Source organism: Planococcus citri, chromosome 3 (assembly GCF_950023065.1).
Source record: "Planococcus citri chromosome 3, ihPlaCitr1.1, whole genome shotgun sequence".
Lineage (NCBI taxonomy): Eukaryota > Metazoa > Arthropoda > Insecta > Hemiptera > Pseudococcidae > Planococcus > Planococcus citri.
This window is the reverse complement of record NC_088679.1, coordinates 14055052-14075856: the sequence shown is the minus strand read 5'-3', so window position 1 is coordinate 14075856 and position 20805 is coordinate 14055052. Positions and strand designations below refer to the sequence as shown.

General features: G+C 37.6%; 2 protein-coding genes and 1 pseudogene across 2 annotated transcripts; 2 read left to right on the top strand and 1 right to left on the bottom strand.

Moving 5' to 3' along the window:
- Positions 1 to 345: 345 nt before the first annotated feature.
- LOC135839146 (large ribosomal subunit protein uL2-like) lies at positions 346 to 1480 on the bottom strand (annotated as a pseudogene).
- Positions 1481 to 1629: 149 nt separating this feature from the next.
- Positions 1630 to 14521, top strand: LOC135840215 (uncharacterized). The gene is made up of 10 exons (XM_065356624.1): positions 1630 to 1915; positions 1995 to 2105; positions 2197 to 2337; positions 2417 to 2492; positions 2559 to 2647; positions 2746 to 2886; positions 7295 to 7474; positions 7561 to 8082; positions 10997 to 11176; positions 11272 to 14521. Exons 1-10 carry the CDS (start codon positions 1820 to 1822, stop codon positions 11770 to 11772), a joined length of 2037 nt encoding a protein of 678 aa, XP_065212696.1. The 5' UTR covers positions 1630 to 1819; the 3' UTR covers positions 11773 to 14521.
- Positions 14522 to 15930: 1409 nt separating this feature from the next.
- Positions 15931 to 18486, top strand: LOC135840216 (heat shock protein 70 A2-like). The gene has a single exon (XM_065356625.1). It carries the CDS (start codon positions 16193 to 16195, stop codon positions 18131 to 18133), a length of 1941 nt encoding a protein of 646 aa, XP_065212697.1. The 5' UTR covers positions 15931 to 16192; the 3' UTR covers positions 18134 to 18486.
- The last annotated feature ends 2319 nt before the right edge of the window (positions 18487 to 20805 follow it).

Below are 20805 nucleotides of genomic sequence, written 5' to 3'. Positions count from 1 at the left end.
CATCTCCAGTCGAGATTTTATAATAATTTATACAAGGTCGCGGGAATTACCGGAATAATTGTTTGGCTTGTTAGTATACAACGTAAGTAGGTACTTGTATTAATTAATAACTCGACGGACGTATTTTTGGCTGAATTCACGTTAGAATTACGTTGATGAAATGTATTTTTCATCATTACCAGTCCAGATTCTAAAAAAAAAACACAACGTGAATTCTGGACATAATAAAAACAACTAAGTAATTTTCTACTCCTCAAAAATGAAAATAGATAATATGTTTTCACTCACTCAAACGACGAGATCCGAAACCGTACGAAGATACTTGGAAAAATAAAAATACATAACTGTGAACCAGTTGTTTTATTGTTTAAAAACATAAAAAATTGGATCAACTTAATCGTCGCCCTTTTTGGTATCTGTTTCACCACCACGTATTCTACCGGGTCTTCTAGCAGCAAAAAGATCGACCTGGAGAAACACAAAAAATAATTAGAAAATAAGATTCTTGAACAAGTAAACTTTGTTTCGTTGAACAGAAAATGAATGATTACTTTTCTACCAGTTAGAGTGCCTCTTTTGACAGCAGACACTGTTTGTGAGAATGCTCGACTGGGTTCATAGTAACATTGCGAACTTCAGGCCAGCTATTACGTTTAGCTTTGTATTTATACTCTAATAAGCATGTCCAGCTTTTAAAATAGGTATGTCGATACGACCACCGCCAGCTACGATACCTGTAAGACAAACTCAAACTCTTTAGAACGAATCCTAATTGCAAATAAACCAACGGTAATGGATTACGTTGGAACAGGGGATGGATACTTACCGACCATAGCAAGATTATTCGAAGGAATAACTTTTTCTTACAATAGCTTCGGAAGGTAATTTTACTCTGGTACGTTTGGAATCTGGATTATGAGCGATGACGATAGCATAGTTACCAGAAGCTCTGGCTAAACTCCCTCATTACAGTCGCCGGTTTTTTCCTTCTAGATTACAGATAATGGAACCTTCGAGCCATCGTAGCAACGATTTGAAGGGTAGCTGAAAAAAACGTTCGCACAATTGAATTATAAGATGACTTAATACCGAAATTCGATATTCGAAGGAGCGAAGAAATTACTTTTCTGTCCAAGTATTTAGACCGGTGTACATTCCCTCAGGAGCGATGAATAATATTCTTTATGAGTCTTGTAACGGTAGGGATCTTTGAAATGCACAGTAGCCAAAGGTGTACGTTCACCAGGGTCGTGGAGAATATCCTAAAACACGTGAAATCTATCATTATATTGGTGGATCACACATGCCTCTGTACAACACTGAATTCTGAAATGTACTCGAGAAAGCCTCAGTGAAGTTTTGGCATCAATACATGATCATAATCAGGTTTCAAATGTCTTAAGCATCATCGGCAACGTTTCAAATGTATGAAAATTGAAGATTAATTTACCTTAAAGACTCCTTTGATATATATATCCATGTTTGAGGGTGTAGTAATCCACCAAAGTTCTCAAAACTCAACCCAAAATTCCACGAAAAGTTAGAAAAGTACGAACTTTTTATTCGAAAAACGAAAGAACGAAATTGCCCACGTGTTTCTTATCACCTGTTATCACCAATTCATTTATTGAACGACGCGGTTTTCGCAAGATTTTTCAAATAATTTTTCATTTTTCGACAAGATTTTGAGTTATTCTGTAGTTATTCTAGTAAAATTTCGCCCTAAAAATTGGAAATGCAATTCTTAAAGTACAAGCTTACGATTTGAATTAGTTAAATACTGCTAAGTTGATGTTGTGAAGTTTTTTTCAAATTGAAAATGATCAAATCGTTGAACTGTTTAGTATCCAAACAAGGATTTAATGCCCGATTAAATTCGGCGGTAGCTTTTTGGCTGGAGATCAATCGTACTGATGTAAGTATCCATCCATTCCATCAAATTGACCCACATCAACTCGAACACTTTGAATTTAAAGTATCAATTTCTTTTGTAGACTTTTAATTTCGTCAATAGCCAATGGGTTATATCATCATCGAGTAAAACATTCAAAACATTGAATCCAGATACCGGAGAAGTTGTCTCTGAAATTCAAGATGGAAACGAGGTACCATTATACATTCTTCATTGTTGAAATAATCATTTTTAACCTCGTGTCTGTAAGGTTTGTCAGATAAATCAACTATTATTGCTTTCAGACCCACGTAGATAAAGCTGTAATGGCGACTAAGAAAGCTTTCAAACTGGACAGCCCATGGAGAAGTATTAATCCATCCAAACCGAGAGTTTTGCTCAACAAATTGGCTGATTTTATGAAAAGAGATACCGTTCATTTAACCGTAAGCTTTGCACATGAAACACGACGTGTTTAATTTTTTTCTTTGACGGATATTACTAATATGGTTCTTATTTCGACAGAGTTTGAAAACCTCCGATTATAGTAAGCGATACACTGCTTCTTATAGTGTGGATGTAGCCTCATCTGTTCAAAAAGGTCAGTACTATGCTTGCTGGGCTGATAAAACTCACTTGGAAATAATAATATTGATACGTTATTCAGGTAACCTTATTGCATTCAAGCGAGCCCATCGAATTCCTCATGGATTGATATCAAAGCTGCAAATCAGAACAAATCGCAACTTCTCAACTGTAAGCTTTTTTAAATGTGTAAATTGTAATGCTCACAAAATTTCGTACCTACTTTATATGTAGGTACTTGTAATTCTCTTTAATTTCTTTTTTTTAAGGTTTCTGTAAACGGTAGTTCAAACAATATTATAAAAAGTACAATAAATGATCCTGATGAAAGTTTGGACGATCTCATTAAAAATACAAGACTACTTGATGATTGGGAAGATTATACTTTTACTACATCGTCGAGGGAATGGGTAAGATTCACTAATTGTTTATTTGATTTATTAATTAAATCGGTTTTGGGTTTCTTCAGAATTCTATTGTTTTATTTTTATGTATAATTATATGTTTGAATGTTATATGTACGTTTTGGTCGTTATCAGCATGTAACTGTTGAGTGTCGTGTCACACATTGATTTGAACGGGACCGTGTGATTTTTGGAAAGAGCATAGTCTAAAACCCTCAAAAGCAAAAATTTTCAGCTGCCCAAGTTCATTTTTCGATTTTTGGCGAACGTTTGAGAATTCAAAATTGACTGTTTTTGGCGATTTACCTATGCTTTTTTTTAAAAAAAAAGTACGTACTTGATCAGTAAAAATGGTCAAAATAAGTCCCAAAACTAATATTAATTACCCAAAACCAAATTTCACCATTTCCAGCTATTCTGGAGCCTCCAGCGCGATTTTCAATTTCTCCAGATCCAGAATTTTGAATTTGCTCCAGAAGGCGTGAATATGAAGTTGGGCAGCTGAAAAACGAGTTGTGTATTACACTCCACCTGTTTAACAAATTTATTCACATTTGAGTCGGTTTTGGGAAGGACACCTCAGGAGTGGTTTTTGACCAGTTTTTTTTTTCAAATAAAAAATCAAAAACAATCAAAAGTTTTCCGTTTGCGAGGAAATTTTCGAAATTTGCGAGGAAATTTTCGAAATTTGCGCGAATCGCTGTATTTCGTCCACAACAAACCCCACGAGGGTGAATCTCGCCATTTCCTGTCATTTCGGAGCCTCCAGAACCATTTTTCAATTTCTCCAGAATTTTGAATTTGCTCCAGACGGCGTTAATATAATGTTGGGCAGCTAAAAATCGAGTTGTGTGTTATACTCGACCTGTTTAACGAATTTATCCACATTTGAGGCGATTCTGGAGGGGACACCTCAAGAGTGGTTTTTTGGCCAGCTTCTTTTCTAAATAAAAATATCCAAAAATCAAAAATTTCCTGTTTGCGAGAAAATTTTCGAAATTTGTGCGAATCGCTGTATTTCGTCCACACCAAACCCCACGAGGGCGAATCTCGCCATTTCCAGCCATTCCGGAGCCTCCAGCGCAATTTTTCAATTTCTCCAGCATTTTTAATTTGCTCCAGAAGGCTATTAATATGATGTTTGGCAGCTAAAAATCGAGTTGTGTGTTATACTCGACCTGTTTAACAAGTTTATCCACATTTGAGTCGGTTTTGGGAGGGGCACCTGAAGAGTGGTTTTTTGACCAGCTTTTTTCATACTTAATAAAAATATCCAAAAATCAAAAATTTCTCGTTTGCGAGAAAATTATCGAAAAATGCGCGGATTGCTGTATTTCGTCATTAATCAAGCCCGCGAGGGTTAATTTCCCCATTTCCAGCCTTTCTGGAGACTGGAGCCCCTGGAGAAATTGAAAAATCGCGCTGGAGGCTCCAGAACTGCTGGAAATGGCGACATTCGACCTCGTGGGGTTAGTTTATGACAAAATACAGCGATTCGCGCAAATTTCAAAAATTTTCTCGCAAATGGGAAATTTTTGATTTTTTTGGATTTTTTATTTGAAAAAAACTGGTCAAAAAACCACTCTTGAGGTGTCTTCTCCAGAATCGGCTCCAATGTGAATAAATTCGTTAAACAGGTCGAGTATAACACACAACTCGATTATTAGCTGCCAAACATCATTTTAACGCCTTCTGCTGGAGTAAATTAAAAATGCTGGAGAAATTATAAAATGGTTCTGGAGGCTCCGGAATGGCTGGAAATGGCGATATTCGCCCTAGTGGGGTTTGTTGTGGACAAAATACAGCGATTCGCGCAAATTTCAAAAAATTTTCTCGCAAACGGGAAACTTTTGATTTTTTTTGATTTTTTATTTGAAAAAAACTGGTCAAAAAACCACTCTTGAGGTGTCTTCTCCAGAATCGGCTGAAATGAGGATAAATTCGTTAAACCGGTCGAGTATGACACACAACTCGAGTTTCAGCTGCCCAACTTCATATTCACGTCTTCTGGAGCAAATTTAATTTAAATTTCTGGAGAAATTGAAAAATTGCGCTGGAGGCTCCAGAATGGCTGGAAATGGCGAAATTTGGATTTGGGGGGTTAATATCAGTTTTAGGACTTATTTTGAACATTTTTATTGATGAAGTACCTACGTACTTTTTTTTAAAAAAAGCATAAATCACCAAAATAGTCAATTTTGGATTTTCAAAAATTCGCCAAAAATCGATAAATGAAATTGGGCAGCTGAAAATTTGGTTTTTAGGGGTTTTAGAACATGCTCTTTCCAAAAATTGCGGTCCCGTTCAAATCGGAGGCGGACACCTCAAGAGGTTCCCTTGTGAGGGTTAGAAAGTTAACGAGATAGCTATTAGTCCGGCATATGACAATAGGAGTAATTGCACCCCCCCCCCGCCGATCCTCCGGGACAACTTTTTTCTTAAAGGGGACATCCTAAGGAACATTTTAATGCAAAGTTGCCAAAAAAAAAGCTGGCCTTATTTACAAAATGGCGGCCATTTTGATTGACAGGTCAGCCGAAATCGCGGATTTTGCGTTTTAACATAGGACTTGCACCAACTTTTTCAAACTTTACAAAGGTAGATCGAAAGATCATGCAAAAATTTATCACCTGTCCAAATTTCAAGTGCTAAAGTGCGTTTTTCGATTTTTGGTGAATTTTTGAAAATCGAATTTAGGCCAAAAATGAGGGAAAAAATCAAAATTTTACCAAATTGACCAAGAAAGCTGAAATTTGGGATATACCCTATTTTCGACATGCCAAATCGATTGGAAACGGTTTCAACCCGTTTTGAGCAGTTCTGGAGCCTCCAGCAGATTTTTGAAACTCGAAATTCCCACAAAATTCCATCAAATTGGAGTTGTAAAGCTAAAATTCATTCTAAAAACTAATTTCAATACGCTACGAAGTACTGCAGGTAAATTTCAAGTCGTTTTGGAGGCTCCAGCGACTTTTTGAAAATTCCTGAAGCCTCTAGCAGATTTTTGAAACTTTAAATTTTCACAAAATTTCATCGAATAGAGATAAAAAGCTGACATTTACTCTACACTCCAATTTTAACACCCTCTGAAAACGACTTCTGGTGGATTTCAAGTCATTTTAGAGCCTTCAACGACTTTTTTGAGAATTACTGGAGCCTCCAGTAGATTTTTGAAACTTGAAATTTCCCCAAAATGTTATCAAACCAAGATGGAGAGTCAAAATTCATTCTGCACACTAATTTCAATACGCTACGAAATTGACTGCTGGTGAATTTCAAGTCTTTTTGGAGCCTCCAGCAACTTTTTGAAAGGTTGTAAGACGTTTTTTTGGAAAATTGAAATTTCCTAAAAGTAGCTGGAAGCTTCAAAACCATTTGAAACCACCATGTAGTCTGCGAAGTAAATTTCAGCTTGCAAACTCCATTTGATAAATTAATGTTGGGGAAATTTCAAGTTCCAAAAATCTGCTAGAGGCTCCAGTAATTTTCAAAAAAAGTCGCTGGTGGCCCTAAAATTACTTGAACCCACCTAAAGTCGTCTTCCGAGGGTGTTAAAATTGGAGTGTAGAGTAAATTTCAGCTTTCCATCTCCATTTGATGAAATTTTGTGAAAATTTAAAAGATTCAAAAATCTGATGGAGGTTTCAGGAATTTTCAAAAAGTCGCTGGAGCCTCCAAAACGACTTGAAATTCACCTGCAGTACTTCGTAGCGTATTGAAATTTAGTTTTTAGAATGAATTTTAGCTTTACAACTCCAATTTGATGGAATTTTGTGTTTTGTGGGAATTTCGAGTTTCAAAAATCTGCTGGAGGCTCCAGAACTGCTCAAAACGGGTTGAAACCGTTTCCAATCGATTTGGCATGTCGAAAATAGGGTATATCCCAAATTTCAGCTTTCTTGGTCAATTTGGTAAAATTTTGATTTTTTCCTTCATTTTTGGCCTAAATTCGATTTTCAAAAATTCACCAAAAATCGAAAAACGCACTTTAGCACTTGAAATTTGGACAGGTGATAAATTTTTGCATGATCTTTCGATCTACCTTTGTAAAGTTTGAAAAAGTTGGTGCAAGTCCTATGTTAAAACGCAAAATCCGCGATTTCGGCTGACCTGTCAATCAAAATGGCCGCCATTTTGTAAGTAAGGCCAACTTTTTTTTTGGCAACTTTGCATTAAAATGTTGCTTTGGATGTCCCCTTTAAGAAAAATGTTGTCTCGGAGGATCGGCGGGGGGGGGGGGTGCAATTACTCCTATTGTCATATGCCGGACTGTATAGTGGGTAACTGGGTATAATAAAGTTTCATGTGTTCTATTGCATGACTTGGAATTATTCATTTTCATCTATCTATAAAACTAAACCCTCTCCTCAATTAAAAACGATTTGAGTATTATTGATACATTGTAATTTTTCAGTGGCTCGAATTATTCAGCGATCCGATTCAACGACTCGAAACTGAAAATGATTCATCGAAACGGCTGGAACTCTGCGCCAGGGCGTTGGGTAAAATCGAATGTATGCTCTACACGCTCCCATACTCTCGTGATGAGGCAGATCAAAAGCTCAGAAAATCTGTGCAAGCTGAACACGAATGGGTGAGTGTTTTCAAGGTCATAATTAATTCGAATTTTCGAGTTTTTTTTTTTTTGAATAATCTCTATCATTTGTCGACTTTTTATAGAAAATCGCAATAAATACGCAATATTTTGTAAGATGCTGCGCGGCTATGGAGAAGTTTGAATTACAAAATGGCGAGTCAGCAGTCATAGATTATGAATCCTTACCCAAAAACCGAGCTTGGACTGAAAAAAGTGTGCTTATTCGCGCCTTGCACTATAAATGGATATTTGCAAATAAATCAGACAAATGGGACTATCGAGTCAAAACTTTGTTGAAAAAGGTGAAAAATTCGAAAAAATTCGATAGTGTAGCGGAATTCTGCCGGTGTATTGCAGTGGCGTATCAGGATCTTTCCAGAACCGTCCGAGAATTGACGCTAACCCCATGTTTGAAGGATCCTAAGTACAGCTGTATAGTAACCACACCTAAAGCAAAAGAGGCAGTGAGCATTTTCATGTCCATGTTTGTATTCAACGATTATATTGGTGCAAGAAAAAACCCGATCAAGGAAAAAAATGATCCTGGGAAAAGTATAATTGGCGATCCCGAGAAAAACTTTATTTTTACTACGTCAGTCGAAGATGTAAGATTTATTTATTATTTATTTGATTTATTAATTAAATCGGTTTTGGGTTTCTTCGAAATTCTATTGTGTTCTTTATGTGTGTTTGAATGTTGCATGTTTGTATACAGGGTGTTTCGATATAGGTATATAATCGTCTGCCAAAATTCAAATGTACTGCAGATAATACTTGAGTACCTATGATGAACTTAAAACTGTATGTTAATAGTCCAGGAAAATTAGATGAAAAAAAAGGGTCATTGGGAAAAGTGAGGTAGAAAGCTGAATTTTGGTATAAGGTCCATTTTTTTGTGCTGAACACGAATCCGATGAGTCCTCGGTTGTCCCTGGCGAGCGTTCTCCCCTATTGTGGATCTAAGCCCTCCAAAACCAGTTTTTTGCAATTTTCTCCCCCGCATTGCATTTTAGCGAAAAATGAGGTTAGATACAAGAATCTACATCAAATTTCCGATCTAATGATATATCAACTTCACTTCTACCCCCAAGGGGGGGGGGGTGGAGCAGGAACCATTCAAATGTGAGGGGTTTTCTAAAAAACATAAAATGGATATCGGCGCATAGGAGGGATGAAATGGGCCACGAGAGCGTTCGGGTTGATATCAGTATTGAAAGTGGGTACCATCGAGAAACTACCCCGTGAAAAATTTCAGATCCACACCACCTCCCCTTTTTGCGGAACCCAACCCCCCTTTTTTGAAATTTCAGTAACACTTTTCTCAGCCCCATTTCAACCGATTTTGAAAATTTTTCTGGAAGTTATGTATATCCTTAGTAGGTATCCCCACAAAAATTTTCAACCCCCTCCCCTCATATTTACCCCTTAAAATGGTTTTTTTTCATTTTTTTATGCCTATTAACAATCAAGATTGCGAGGTACAATTTTGTAAACACGTTTTGGGATGTATTTTTGGCCCCCAAACATCATATACTATATTAGAAATTTTTGCTTTGGTGCGCCGTGGTGAAAACTTGGAATAATGTATCGTAGGGAGGTGGGGGGTGAAATGGGAATTTTGAAAAAAATAACTATCAATGAGTAGGGTATCGTTTTCATATGATTTGATACCGCTGAGCACGAATATGACCTCAGATTTTCTGCTACACTCACCTACCACTCTCCAGAGCCCCTCAGCCCCCCTCAATTTTCACGCTTTTCGAAATATAGTTATTTTGATGACATTGGTGTCGTTTTCATCTGATTCGATACGGCTGAGCACGAATATGACCTCAGATTTTCTGCTACAGTCACCTAGTCCTCTGCAGACCCCCTCAGCCCCCCTTATTTTTCACGATTTTCGAAATAAAGTTATTTTGATGATGTTGGTTTCATTGCTATGGGAAAATTACATACTTCATTGTTATTATACATACAATTTCTCGTAGAATAAGCTACAGCACATGGCTCCCCCTCGAGGAGGGTGGACCCTTGAATTTTTTTCCACCCAGAAAACGCAACAAATCTGTACGTGTACTGCACTGTATAGGTATGCGGAGCATATGTGGCATAATAATTATTCATGATAGCTGTAACTTTATTACTTATGTATGAGTATGTATTTTATAATTTAATGACTACCTACATAAAAAATCACATTTTCTGCGTGGAAAAAAATTCAAGGGGTCCACCCCCCTCGAGGGGGAGCCATGTGCTGTAGCTTACTCTACGAGAAATTGTATGTATAATAACAATGAAGTTATGTAATTTTCCCATAGCAATGAAACCAACATCATCAAAATAACTTTATTTCGAAAATTCGTGAAAATTGAGGGTGGCTGAGGGGCTCTGGAGAGGGGTAGGTGAGTGTAGCAGAAAATCTGAGGTCATATTCGTGCTCAGCGGTATCAAATCATATGAAAACGATACCCTACTCATTGATAGTTATTTTTTTCAAAATTCCCATTTCACCCCCCACCCCCCTACGATACATTATTCCAAGTTTTCACCACGGCGCACCAAAGCAAAAATTTCAAATATAGTATAATGATGTTTGGGGGCCAAAAATACATCCAAAAAACGTGTTTACAAAATTTGTTCCTCGCAATCTTGATTGTTAATAGGCATAAAAAAATGAAAAAACGCCATTTTGAGGGGTAAATATGAGGGGAGGGGGTTGAAAATTTTTGTGGGGATACCTACTAAGGATATACATAACTTCCAGAAAAATTTTCAAAATCGGTTGAAATGGGGCTGAGAAAAGTGTTACTGAAATTTTAAAAAAGGGGGGCTGGGTTCCGCAAAAAAGGGGAGGTGGTGTGGATCTGAAATTTTTCACGGGGTAGTTTCTCGATGGTACCCACTTTCAATACTGATATCAACCCGAACGCTCTCGTGGCCCATTTCATCCCTCCTATGCGCCGATATCCATTTTATGTTTTTTAGAAAACCCCTCACATTTGAATGGTTCCTGCTCCACCCCCCCCCCCCTTGGGGGTAGAAGTGAAGTTGATATATCATTAGATCGGAAATTTGACGTAGATTCTTGTATCTAACCTCATTTTTCGCTAAAATGCAATGCGGGGGAGAAAATTGCAAAAAACTGGTTTTGGAGGGCTTAGATCCACAATAGGGGAGAACGCTCGCCAGGGACAACCGAGGACTCATCGGATTCGTGTTCAGCACAAAAAAATGGACCTTATACCAAAATTCAGCTTTCTACCTCACTTTTCCCAATGGAATGCTATTTTAACTGGACTATTATCTACAGTTGAATTTTGAGTATGCTGGGGGTAGCCATGGGGGTACTGGGGTAGTGAGGGTAGGAAATTAGGTAATAAGATACTGGATAACTGGGGTACCTTTTCTTTTCTGTTTTATCGCATGACTTTGAATTATTTGTTTTCATCTGTCTGTAAAACTAACCCCCTCCTCAATTAAAAACTATTCGAGTGTTATTAAAATATTGTAATTTTTCAGACGCACAAAATTTTCAAAGATTTGATCCAACCACTCGAAACTGAAAATGATCCATCAAAACGATCGGAACTCTGCGCCAATTTGTTGGATAAAGTCAAAATGTTGGTCTACGCAGATCAATACTATCGTAAAAAGACAGAACGAGAGATCAGAAACACTGTGCGAGTTGAACATGAATTGGTGAGTGTTCCCAAGGACCAAGGTCATAATTATTAATTAAATCTGAATTTTTGAGCTTTTTTTAATGATCTATATCAATTGTCGACTTTTTATAGGAAGCTATAGAAAATACACTATTTTTCGTAAGATGGCGTGCAGCTATTGAGACGTTTGAATCAGACTACAGCAGTTCAGCAGTCATCGATTGTGAATCTTTCCCTGAAGACCTTCCTTTCATCGAAGAAAATGTGCTCATTCGCACCTTGCAGTATGAATGGATATTTGCAAATCGATCCGAGGAGTGTAAAGTTAAAACTTTGCTGGAATTGGTGAATGATTCGAAAGAATTCGATAGTTTGTCGGAGTTCTGCAAGTGTATTGCAGTGGTGCATATGAATCTTTCCAGAACCATCCAAATATTGGCGCTAATGCCAATATTGAAAGATGCTGAGTACAGATGTGTAACAACCAACCCTAAAGCAAGTAAGGCACTGAGCATTTTCATGTCCGCATTTCAAGTCAACGATTCGGTTGCTGTAAACAAAGTATCCGACCAAGAGAAATTGATTACTCAAAAACTGATTTATGCACCAATGTACTGGTGGTCCTCCTGGTAGGTAGTAGGTACTGGAAAAAAAAACTAATTTTGATTCTGATAAGTTTTTCATCCCAAAATCGAAACAATGCTCGAATGCTCTGTACATAGGAAAAGGGTGGCGTTCAAAATCTTTAAAAAAATGTAATACCTACCTACTTAACTTGCAGGTGTTTGTTAAAGATTGAAAAACTTTTTTAAAATATTCAAAAAGTTGAGATTTTACTTCTCAGCATTCGTTCATTTTTTCATACTGCTCACTTTATGTAAAATTATGTTTGGATACTTGAATAATTGAATTGTTACGTTACGAATTACTATCCAGGGATCAGGCCCGACCCAGGACCAGGACCCGAAACCCGAAAAAGCCCTGATTATTTCCTTGAAGCGCGGATGTCCAACCCCCAAAACCTTAAAAACTGTAACTTACAAAGCCCTGGACCAAAGCCCGAAACCTTTTCTTCTAAAAACCAAGCCCTGAACGTGAGCCCCAAAACCCGAACTGTGATCAGGGCTTTTTGGGGCTTTTCGAGGCTCGTATAAATTTTGTAAATTACTATTGTAATCGCTGTTCTGTGCATCTCAAAAATCAAAAAAGGTGATAATCAAAAAAAAAATTAAAACTTCGTAGTCGGGGAGCCTGAATAAGAATCTATTGCACCCTCTCACCCCGTCGACCCTCCCAGACAACTTTTTTCTTAAAGGGACGAGTCCTAAGGAATATTTCTAGCCCTTGTTAATTTAAAAAAAAGTGGCCTTACTTACAAAATGGCGGCCATTTTGATAGGCAGGTAAGCCGAAATCGCAGATTTTGCGTTCCAACATGGGTCTTGCACGAAATTTTTTAACCGTACAAAGCTAGATCGAAAGATCAGGCAAAAATTCATCACTTGTAAAAATTTCAAGAGCTAAAGAGCCTTTTTCGATTTTTGGTGAATTTTTGAACATCAAGTTTGGGCCAAAAATGTGGGAAAAAATCAAAATTTTACCAAATTGACCAAGAAAGCTGAAATTTGGGATATACCCTGTTTTCGACATGCCGAATCGATTGGACACTGTTTCAACCCGTTTTGAGCAGTTCTGGAGCCTCCAGCAGATTTTTGAAACTCGAAATTCCCTCAAAATTTCATCAGATGGAGATGTAAAGCCGAAATTCATTCCGCAAACTAATTTCAATACACTACGAAGTTAACTGCAGGCGAATTTCGAGTCATTTTGGAGCCTCCAGCAACTTTTTGAAAGGTTGTATGGCGTTTTTTAGAAAATTGAAATTTCCAGAAAGTTGCTGGAAGCTTCAAAACCATTTGAAACCACCATACAGTTGAAATTAGTGCGCGAGTAAATTTCAGCTTGCCAACTCCATTTGATAAAATATTGTGGGAATTTCAAGTTTCAAAAATCTGGTGGAGACTCCAGTAATTTTCAAAAGGCCGCTGGAGGCTCCAAAATGACTTGAACCCACTTGAAATCGTCTTCAGAGGGTGTTAAAATTGGAGTGCAGAGTAAATTTCGGGTTTCCATCTCCGTTTGATGAAATTTTTTTTGGGAAATTTCAAGTTTCAAAAATCTACTGGAGGCTCCAGTCATTTTCAAAATGTCGCTGTAGGCTCCAAAACTACTTAAAATCCACCTGTAGTTGACTACATAGCATATTGAAATTAGTTTGCGGAATGAATTTCGGCTTTCCATCTCCATTTGATGAAATTTTGAGGGAATTTCTAGTTTCAAAAATCTGCTGGAGGCTCTAGAACTGCTCAAAACGGTTTGAAACAGTTTCCAATCGATTCGGCATGTCGAAAATAGGGTATATCCCAAATTTCAGCTTTCTTGGTCAATTTGGTAAAATTTTGATTTTTTCCCTCAGTTTTGGCCTAAATTACATTTTCAAAAATTCGCCAAAAATCGAAAAAGGCACTTCGGCTCTTAAAATTTTGACAAGTGATGAATGTTTGCCTGATCTTTCGATCCAACTTTGTACGGTTCAAAAATTTTGTGCAAATTCTATGTTGGGATGTAAAATCTGCGATTTCAGCTGACCTGTCAATCAAAACCACTTTTTTTTTAGGACAAGGGCTAGAAATGTTCCTTAGGACTCTCCCTTTTAAAAAAAAGTTGTCCTGGAGGATCGACGGGGGGTGCAATAGATCCTTATGCGGGCTCCCCGACTATCGGCAAAAGGTTTAATATTTCGAGGGGTTTTTGGTACATTATTATTTATATTCTGTAGGTAGTTCATTGTTCTTTGAAAAATGATACTTGAAAAAATTTGAACCATCAATAAAAAATTTCAAAAAATGTTAATTCTGATTTTTTTTAAAAAACTGGTCCATTCGAATAATTTTAAATAAAGCTTCGAAATTTGCTCTTAAAATGTTTTTTTTTTTGATTTTTTTTTCAACAGAAAATCAAATAAGATTTTACTTTATTCTTCATTAAAATTGCAATTTCAAGCCCTGGACACTGAGCCCTAAAACCCAAACTCAAAGTTTCCTGGGCCCCAAGCTCCAATCCAAGCCCTAAACCTAATAAATTTTTGATTGGAAGCCCAATCCCCGAAGCCCGGAACCCGAAAAAAAAATCGTTCGTGGCCTCATCCCTAATCCCTATAACTATATGATGTTTCTCTCTAGTTCCTACTTCCTTTCTTCGTTTTATAGACGAATAATTGTGTTCATTAGATTTTCGTAAACGTTTCTGCATTCTTCGCGATCTCTATTTAAGATGTAATTCTTGGCATTCGTTACAATAGAATACATGGAAAATGTTTTCAAGTTGTCTAACTTCATTCTCAACAGTGTCAGTGTGCGACTGTGCGTTTATTAGTTGTTCATTGTTCATGAATTCATGATCTAAATTTCGGTGAGTACCAACTACTTCTGTTTCGGAGTCTGGCAACTGGCAACAAGGAAATGTACCTGAAACTAACTAATTGCCAACGAGAGAGGTAACAGAACGACAACGACTCCAAGTTGTAGTTTGTCGAGTTTACCAATAAATCCCAAAGGCTGACCAAAGTTTAGAACTTAACAAGACAAGCCCACCGTGAAATTTTTATCTGCTGAAGAAGCTGATGTTTCAGCCCCGCAGCCCTGCTGCGTTTTTTATTTTCTCAAAAGCAAAGCAATTTTTTCAAAAAATATTGTGGAGAAAAAATCGAAAAATCGCGACAAGATGATCGGGACACCAAATGAGCCATTGGGGCGTTGTGTCCGCTCACCTCGGCTTCGCCTCGGTTGCGCGGGTCGCTTTGTTGTTCATACTATGTCCGTTTACTTCCCTCGGCCTTCGGCCTCGGTGAGTACAATTTTTTTATAAACAACCGCAGTGCTTCATACACGGTAATGTCTAGCCTCCGTCTGAACTTACCAAGGGGAGTAATGCTCATCGAATGAAATGTAAATTTTAAACGGCTCGGCTTCGCCTCGCCTAATTCGGCATACAATTGGAAAAATAATATTAATAAATTTATTCATTGTTTGAAAGCAAAAAAAATAATTTCATTACTTTGTCTGTAAAAATTCAACTCGTAAAAACAAAAATCGCGAAAAAAAATTTTGAAAAAATTCCTGCCGCACGTGGGAATCGAACCAGAGACCTCTTGCACAGCGATCCATTACCATAGCCAGCCGCCACGGAGGCAGCTTGCCGGTTAGCGTTTTTTAACCGTTTACAAGTTGTGAAACATGGACGAAAACTACCCCCCCACGCACGCGTACGTATACGCGTACCTGAGCGTATTCACATTGGCGGCTCATTTGGTGTCCCGATCGCCTTCAAAATCGCGGAGCGCGGACATTTCAAACAAACTCGTAAAAAATGTATTTTCAAGTAATTACGGTAATTTACGTCATACAATTTTTCAACCATTTTTCAATAATTTCAGTTTTTTTAAAGGTTTTTTTAATCAAAATTCCAGATTTTTGAAGAAACTCTTGTCGAAAAGTACAGAAATATTGAAAAAGTTACCCAATTTCTGCTCAAAAACTTCTCTAAAAGCTCAAATTTTCAAAAAACTTCGATTTTATTCATTTTGTACAAATAGGATTATATTTCACAGATTTTCATGCCTCCGTCTGGATAACGCCTCGACTTTGGTAGAAATTTCTTGAATATTCCATGACCTACTTTTGTTGGTAAATATACCGTTGTAAACACGATTCTAGAACTGATTAGAAAGCTCTAGCTTATCTCGAAAAGTCTGGAAAAATGGCAAGAAAGTATATATACTCAGAAATGTCGCCTCTATGCTATAGTTCAATTGAAACAAGTGCAAGTGCAAGTTCGAAAGCGATACACAAAGCTCTAAAACGATTCATAAGCGTAATCAAATAAGTGAAGTGCGTTCTTTTACTGTGCTCTGAAGTTATATTTCGCGATTTTTTATCCGTACGTGTTTTTTATTCGTGTTAATTGTGTATAAATCGATCTGAAAAAAAAAAAAAATGGTTGTGAAAGGAAAAGCCATCGGTATTGACTTGGGTACCACGTACTCGTGCGTCGGAGTCTGGCAACAAGGAAAAGTAGAAATCATCGCCAACGATCAGGGTAACAGAACAACTCCAAGTTATGTTGCGTTTACCGAATCCGAACGGCTGATTGGAGATGCGGCCAAGAACCAGGTAGCTCTAAACCCGAAGAACACCGTGTTTGATGCTAAACGATTAATTGGCCGACGATTCGACGATCCTAAAATCCAACAAGACATGAAACACTGGCCATTCACCGTCATCAACGACTGCACTAAACCGAAGATCCAAATAGAATTCAAAGGCGAACGAAAAGTATTCGCTCCAGAAGAAATCAGTTCCATGGTATTAATCAAGATGAAAGAGACTGCCGAAGCTTATCTAGGATGTCCGGTCAAAGACGCGGTAATCACAGTTCCTGCCTATTTTAACGATTCTCAACGCCAAGCTACCAAAGACGCCGGAGCTATCGCTGGTCTGAATGTATTGCGTATCATCAACGAACCAACCGCAGCAGCACTCGCTTACGGTCTAGATAAGAATCTCAAAGGAGAACGTAACGTACTGATATTTGATCTCGGTGGAGGTACGTTCGACGTATCGATCCTGACAATCGACGAAGGTTCCTTATTCGAAGTGAAATCGACGGCCGGAGATACTCACCTGGGTGGCGAAGACTTCGACAACAGACTAGTCAATCATCTGCTCGAAGAATTTAAACGTAAATATCGTAAAGACATATCGAATAATCATCGAGCCATCAGACGTCTACGTACAGCCGCCGAACGAGCCAAACGAACGTTATCGTCCAGTTCCGAAGCCAGCATCGAAATAGACGCTTTAGACTCGGGTATTGATTTTTACACGAAAATATCCCGAGCACGTTTCGAAGAACTGTGCGCCGATCTGTTCAGATCCACGTTAACGCCCGTCGAGAAAGCCCTCAACGACGCTAAACTCAGCAAAAACGAAATCCACGACGTTGTACTGGTAGGAGGCTCGACACGTATACCGAAGATCCAACAACTCCTACAGAACTTCTTCTGCGGTAAACAGCTCAACTTATCTATCAATCCGGACGAAGCTGTCGCATACGGTGCTGCCGTCCAAGCAGCTATTCTCAGCGGCGACCAAAGCGAAGAAATCCAAGACGTACTGCTCGTAGACGTGGCACCTCTCTCACTCGGTATCGAAACCGCCGGAGGCGTGATGACCAAGCTGATCGAACGTAATACTCGTATACCCTGCAAGCAAAGCCAGATCTTCACCACGTACGCCGATAACCAGCCTGCAGTCACCATCCAGGTATTCGAGGGTGAACGAACAATGACTAAAGATAACAATCGTCTTGGTCAATTCGATCTAACCGGAATACCTCCGGCTCCTCGAGGTGTGCCCCAAATCGAAGTATCGTTCGATCTAGACGCCAACGGTATTCTGAACGTATCAGCCAAAGACAGCAGCTCAGGAAGATCGAAAAATATAGTCATCAAGAACGATAAAGGTCGCCTATCTAGAGAAGAAATCGATCGTATGATCAACGAAGCCGAACGTTACAAAGAAGAAGACGAACGCCAACGTGAAAAGATCCAGGTCCGAAATCAACTCGAGAACTACATCTTCGGCGTCAAACAAGCCTTGGACGAAGCTGGCGATAAATTATACGACTCTGAGAAGAACTCCTGCCGTCAAGAGTGCGACAGCGTCCTCAAATGGTTAGATAACAACACGCTGGCCGAAAAGGATGAAATCGAAGAGAAAATGAAATACCTTCAACGTGTATGCTCTCCTTTGATGAGTAAAATGCACGGATCCAATAGTGATAAAGCGGGTGCTGGAGCTGGTTGTGCTAATCAAAATCAACAACATCATCAACAACAACAGCGCCAAGGACCAACCATCGAAGAAGTCGATTAAATCAACTTTCAATCGAAGATGCAGTACAAGTAATTTTGTTCTGTTTTTTCATGTTCAAACCACCTTTTTTTTTCAATTTTTTATTTAAAATAGTTCAACTGTTAATTGTTTTCATTCCTTTAAAAATGTTTTTTTTTTTTTACAATTTTTGTCATATGATTAGTGTATTTTTTTCTTAAATTTATTATTTTGAATTATTTTCATTTAAAAAAAAAATGAATTTTAATTAAATTAATAAATTTATAGGATTCTGTATGCTAATTGTAAGTATAGCTTTTGTGATATTATTGATAAATTGTTGTTATTGATGGCATTGTACTGCACATGACAAATAAACCGACAAAAAATTTAAACCTGTGTTCGATTCATTTATTCATTTTTGGTAATGGTAACTTCTTTCTGAGGAATTGTAATGAGTGCTTGAGTTTTTTTTCTGAACCAACTCTCTAATTTTATTTTACTTCAAATTGATAGAAGAACAATAAAATGAACACCATTTTTGGAACCCTGAAATTTCTCAATATTTTGCAAACTGACTTCAATTTTATCAGACTTTGGAAAAGAGCAAAAAAACACAATTTTAATAGTTAGGTATATGACAATAGGAGTAATTGCACCCCCCCCCCGATCCTCCGGGACAACTTTTTTCTTAAAAGGGACATCCTAAGGAACATTTTAGAGCAAACTTGCCAAAAAAAAGTTGGCCTTACTTACAAAATGGCGGCCATTTTGATTGACAGGTCAGCCGAAATCGCAGATTTTGCGTTTTAACATAGGACTTGCACGAACTTTTTCAAACTTTACAAAGGTAGATCGAAAGATCATGCAAAAATTTATCACCTGTCAAAATTTCAAGTGCTATAGTGGGTTTTTCGATTTTTGGTGAATTTTTGAAAATCGAATTTAGGCCAAAAATGAAGGAAAAAATCAAAATTTTACCAAATTAACCGAGAAAGCTGAAATTTGGGATATACCCTATTTTCGACATGCCAAATCAATTGGAAACGGTTTCAACCCGTTTTGAGCAGTTCTGGAGCCTCCAGCAGATTTTTGAAACTCGAAATTCCCACAAAATTTCATCAAATTGGAGTTGTAAAGCTAAAATTTATTCTTAAAACTAATTTCAATACGCTACGAAGTACTGCAGGTGAATTTCAAGTCGTTTTGGTTTTGGATCCTCCAGCGACTTTTTGAAAATTCCTGCAGCCTCCAGCAGATTTTTGAAACTTTAATTTTTCCCAAAATTTCATCAAATAGAGATGGAAAGCTGAAATTTACTCTACACTCCAATTTTAACACCCTCTGAAAACGACTTCTGGCGGATTTCAAGTCATTTTAGAGCCTCCAACGACTTTTTTGAAAATTACTGGAGCCTCCAGCAGATTTTTGAAACTTCAAATTTTCACAAAATTTTATCAAACCAAGATGGAGAATCGAAATTCATTCGGCAAACTAATTTCAATACGCCACGAAGTTGACTGCTGGTGAATTTCAAGTCGTTTTGGAGCCTCCAGCAACTTTTTGAAAGGTTGTATGACGTTTTTTTGGAAAATTGAAATTTCCTAAGAGTAGCTGGAAGCTTTAAAACCATTTGAAACCACCATGTAGTCTGCGAAGTAAATTTCAGCTTGCCAACTCCATTTTGATACAGTAGACTCCCGATTACCCGACCTAATCGAGGGGGGCGGTAAGGTAGGTCGGATACCAAAGAAGTCGGATAATCCAAAATGGATGTTTTTAGCGTTGAAATGAAGTGCATGAGCTTGAGAAGACAATTTTTCATTCAGAAAATCAAGTTTTGGCTCAAAACAGGAACAAAGAATCGAAAAAATTACGATTAAATAAAAATAATATACTTTTGTACATAAAAGACAATGAAATACTGACTCAAATTATAATTTTTTGAGATGGGTTTGATTGATTTCAAGGAAAATAACAAAATAACACCATTAGAATACAAAATGCTGCACACTACATTATTATTTACACTTCAATATCAAAAATTAGGGTTTTTTTGAATTATCCGACCTTGGTGGGTAGGATAATGCGAAAAGTAAGTCGGATAAATGTGTACCGGATAACCCGAAAGTCGGATAATTGGGAGTCTACTGTAAATTCATGTTGGGAAAATTTCAAGTTTCAAAAATCTACTGGAGGCTCCAGTAATTTTCAATAAAGTCGCTGGAGGCCCTAAAATGGCTTGAACCCACCTGAAGTCGTCTTCAGGGGGTGTTAAAATTGGAGTGTAGAATAAATTTCAGCTTTCCATCTCCATTTGATGACATTTTGTGAAAATTTAAAGTTTCAAAAACCTGCTGGAGGCTGCAGGAATTTTCAAAAAGTCGCTGGAGGATCCAAAACCAAAACGACTTGAAATTCACCTGCAGTACTTCGTAGCGTATTGAAATTAGTTTTAAGAATAAATTTTAGCTTTACAACTCCAATTTGATGGAATTTTTTGGGAATTTCGAGTTTCAAAAATCTGCTGGAGGCTCCAGAACTGATCTAAACGGGTTGAAACCGTTTCCAATCGATTTGGCATGTCGAAAACAGGGTATATCCCAAATTTCAGCTTTCTTGGTTAATTTGGTAAAATTTTGATTTTTTCCCTCATTTTTGGCCTAAATTCGATTTTCAAAAATTCACCAAAAATCGAAAAACCCACTATAGCA

Bases quoted from the DNA above. Each gene is read 5' to 3' on its own strand.
- LOC135840215 (XM_065356624.1), top strand. From the start codon at position 1,820: ATGATCAAATCGTTGAACTGTTTAGTATCCAAACAAGGATTTAATGCC. The intron at 2,493-2,558 runs GTCAGTACTATG...TACGTTATTCAG, and splicing joins AGCCTCATCTGTTCAAAAAG to GTAACCTTATTGCATTCAAG. The intron at 2,648-2,745 runs GTAAGCTTTTTT...CTTTTTTTTAAG, and splicing joins CAAATCGCAACTTCTCAACT to GTTTCTGTAAACGGTAGTTC.
- LOC135840216 (XM_065356625.1), top strand. From the start codon at position 16,193: ATGGTTGTGAAAGGAAAAGCCATCGGTATTGACTTGGGTACCACGTAC.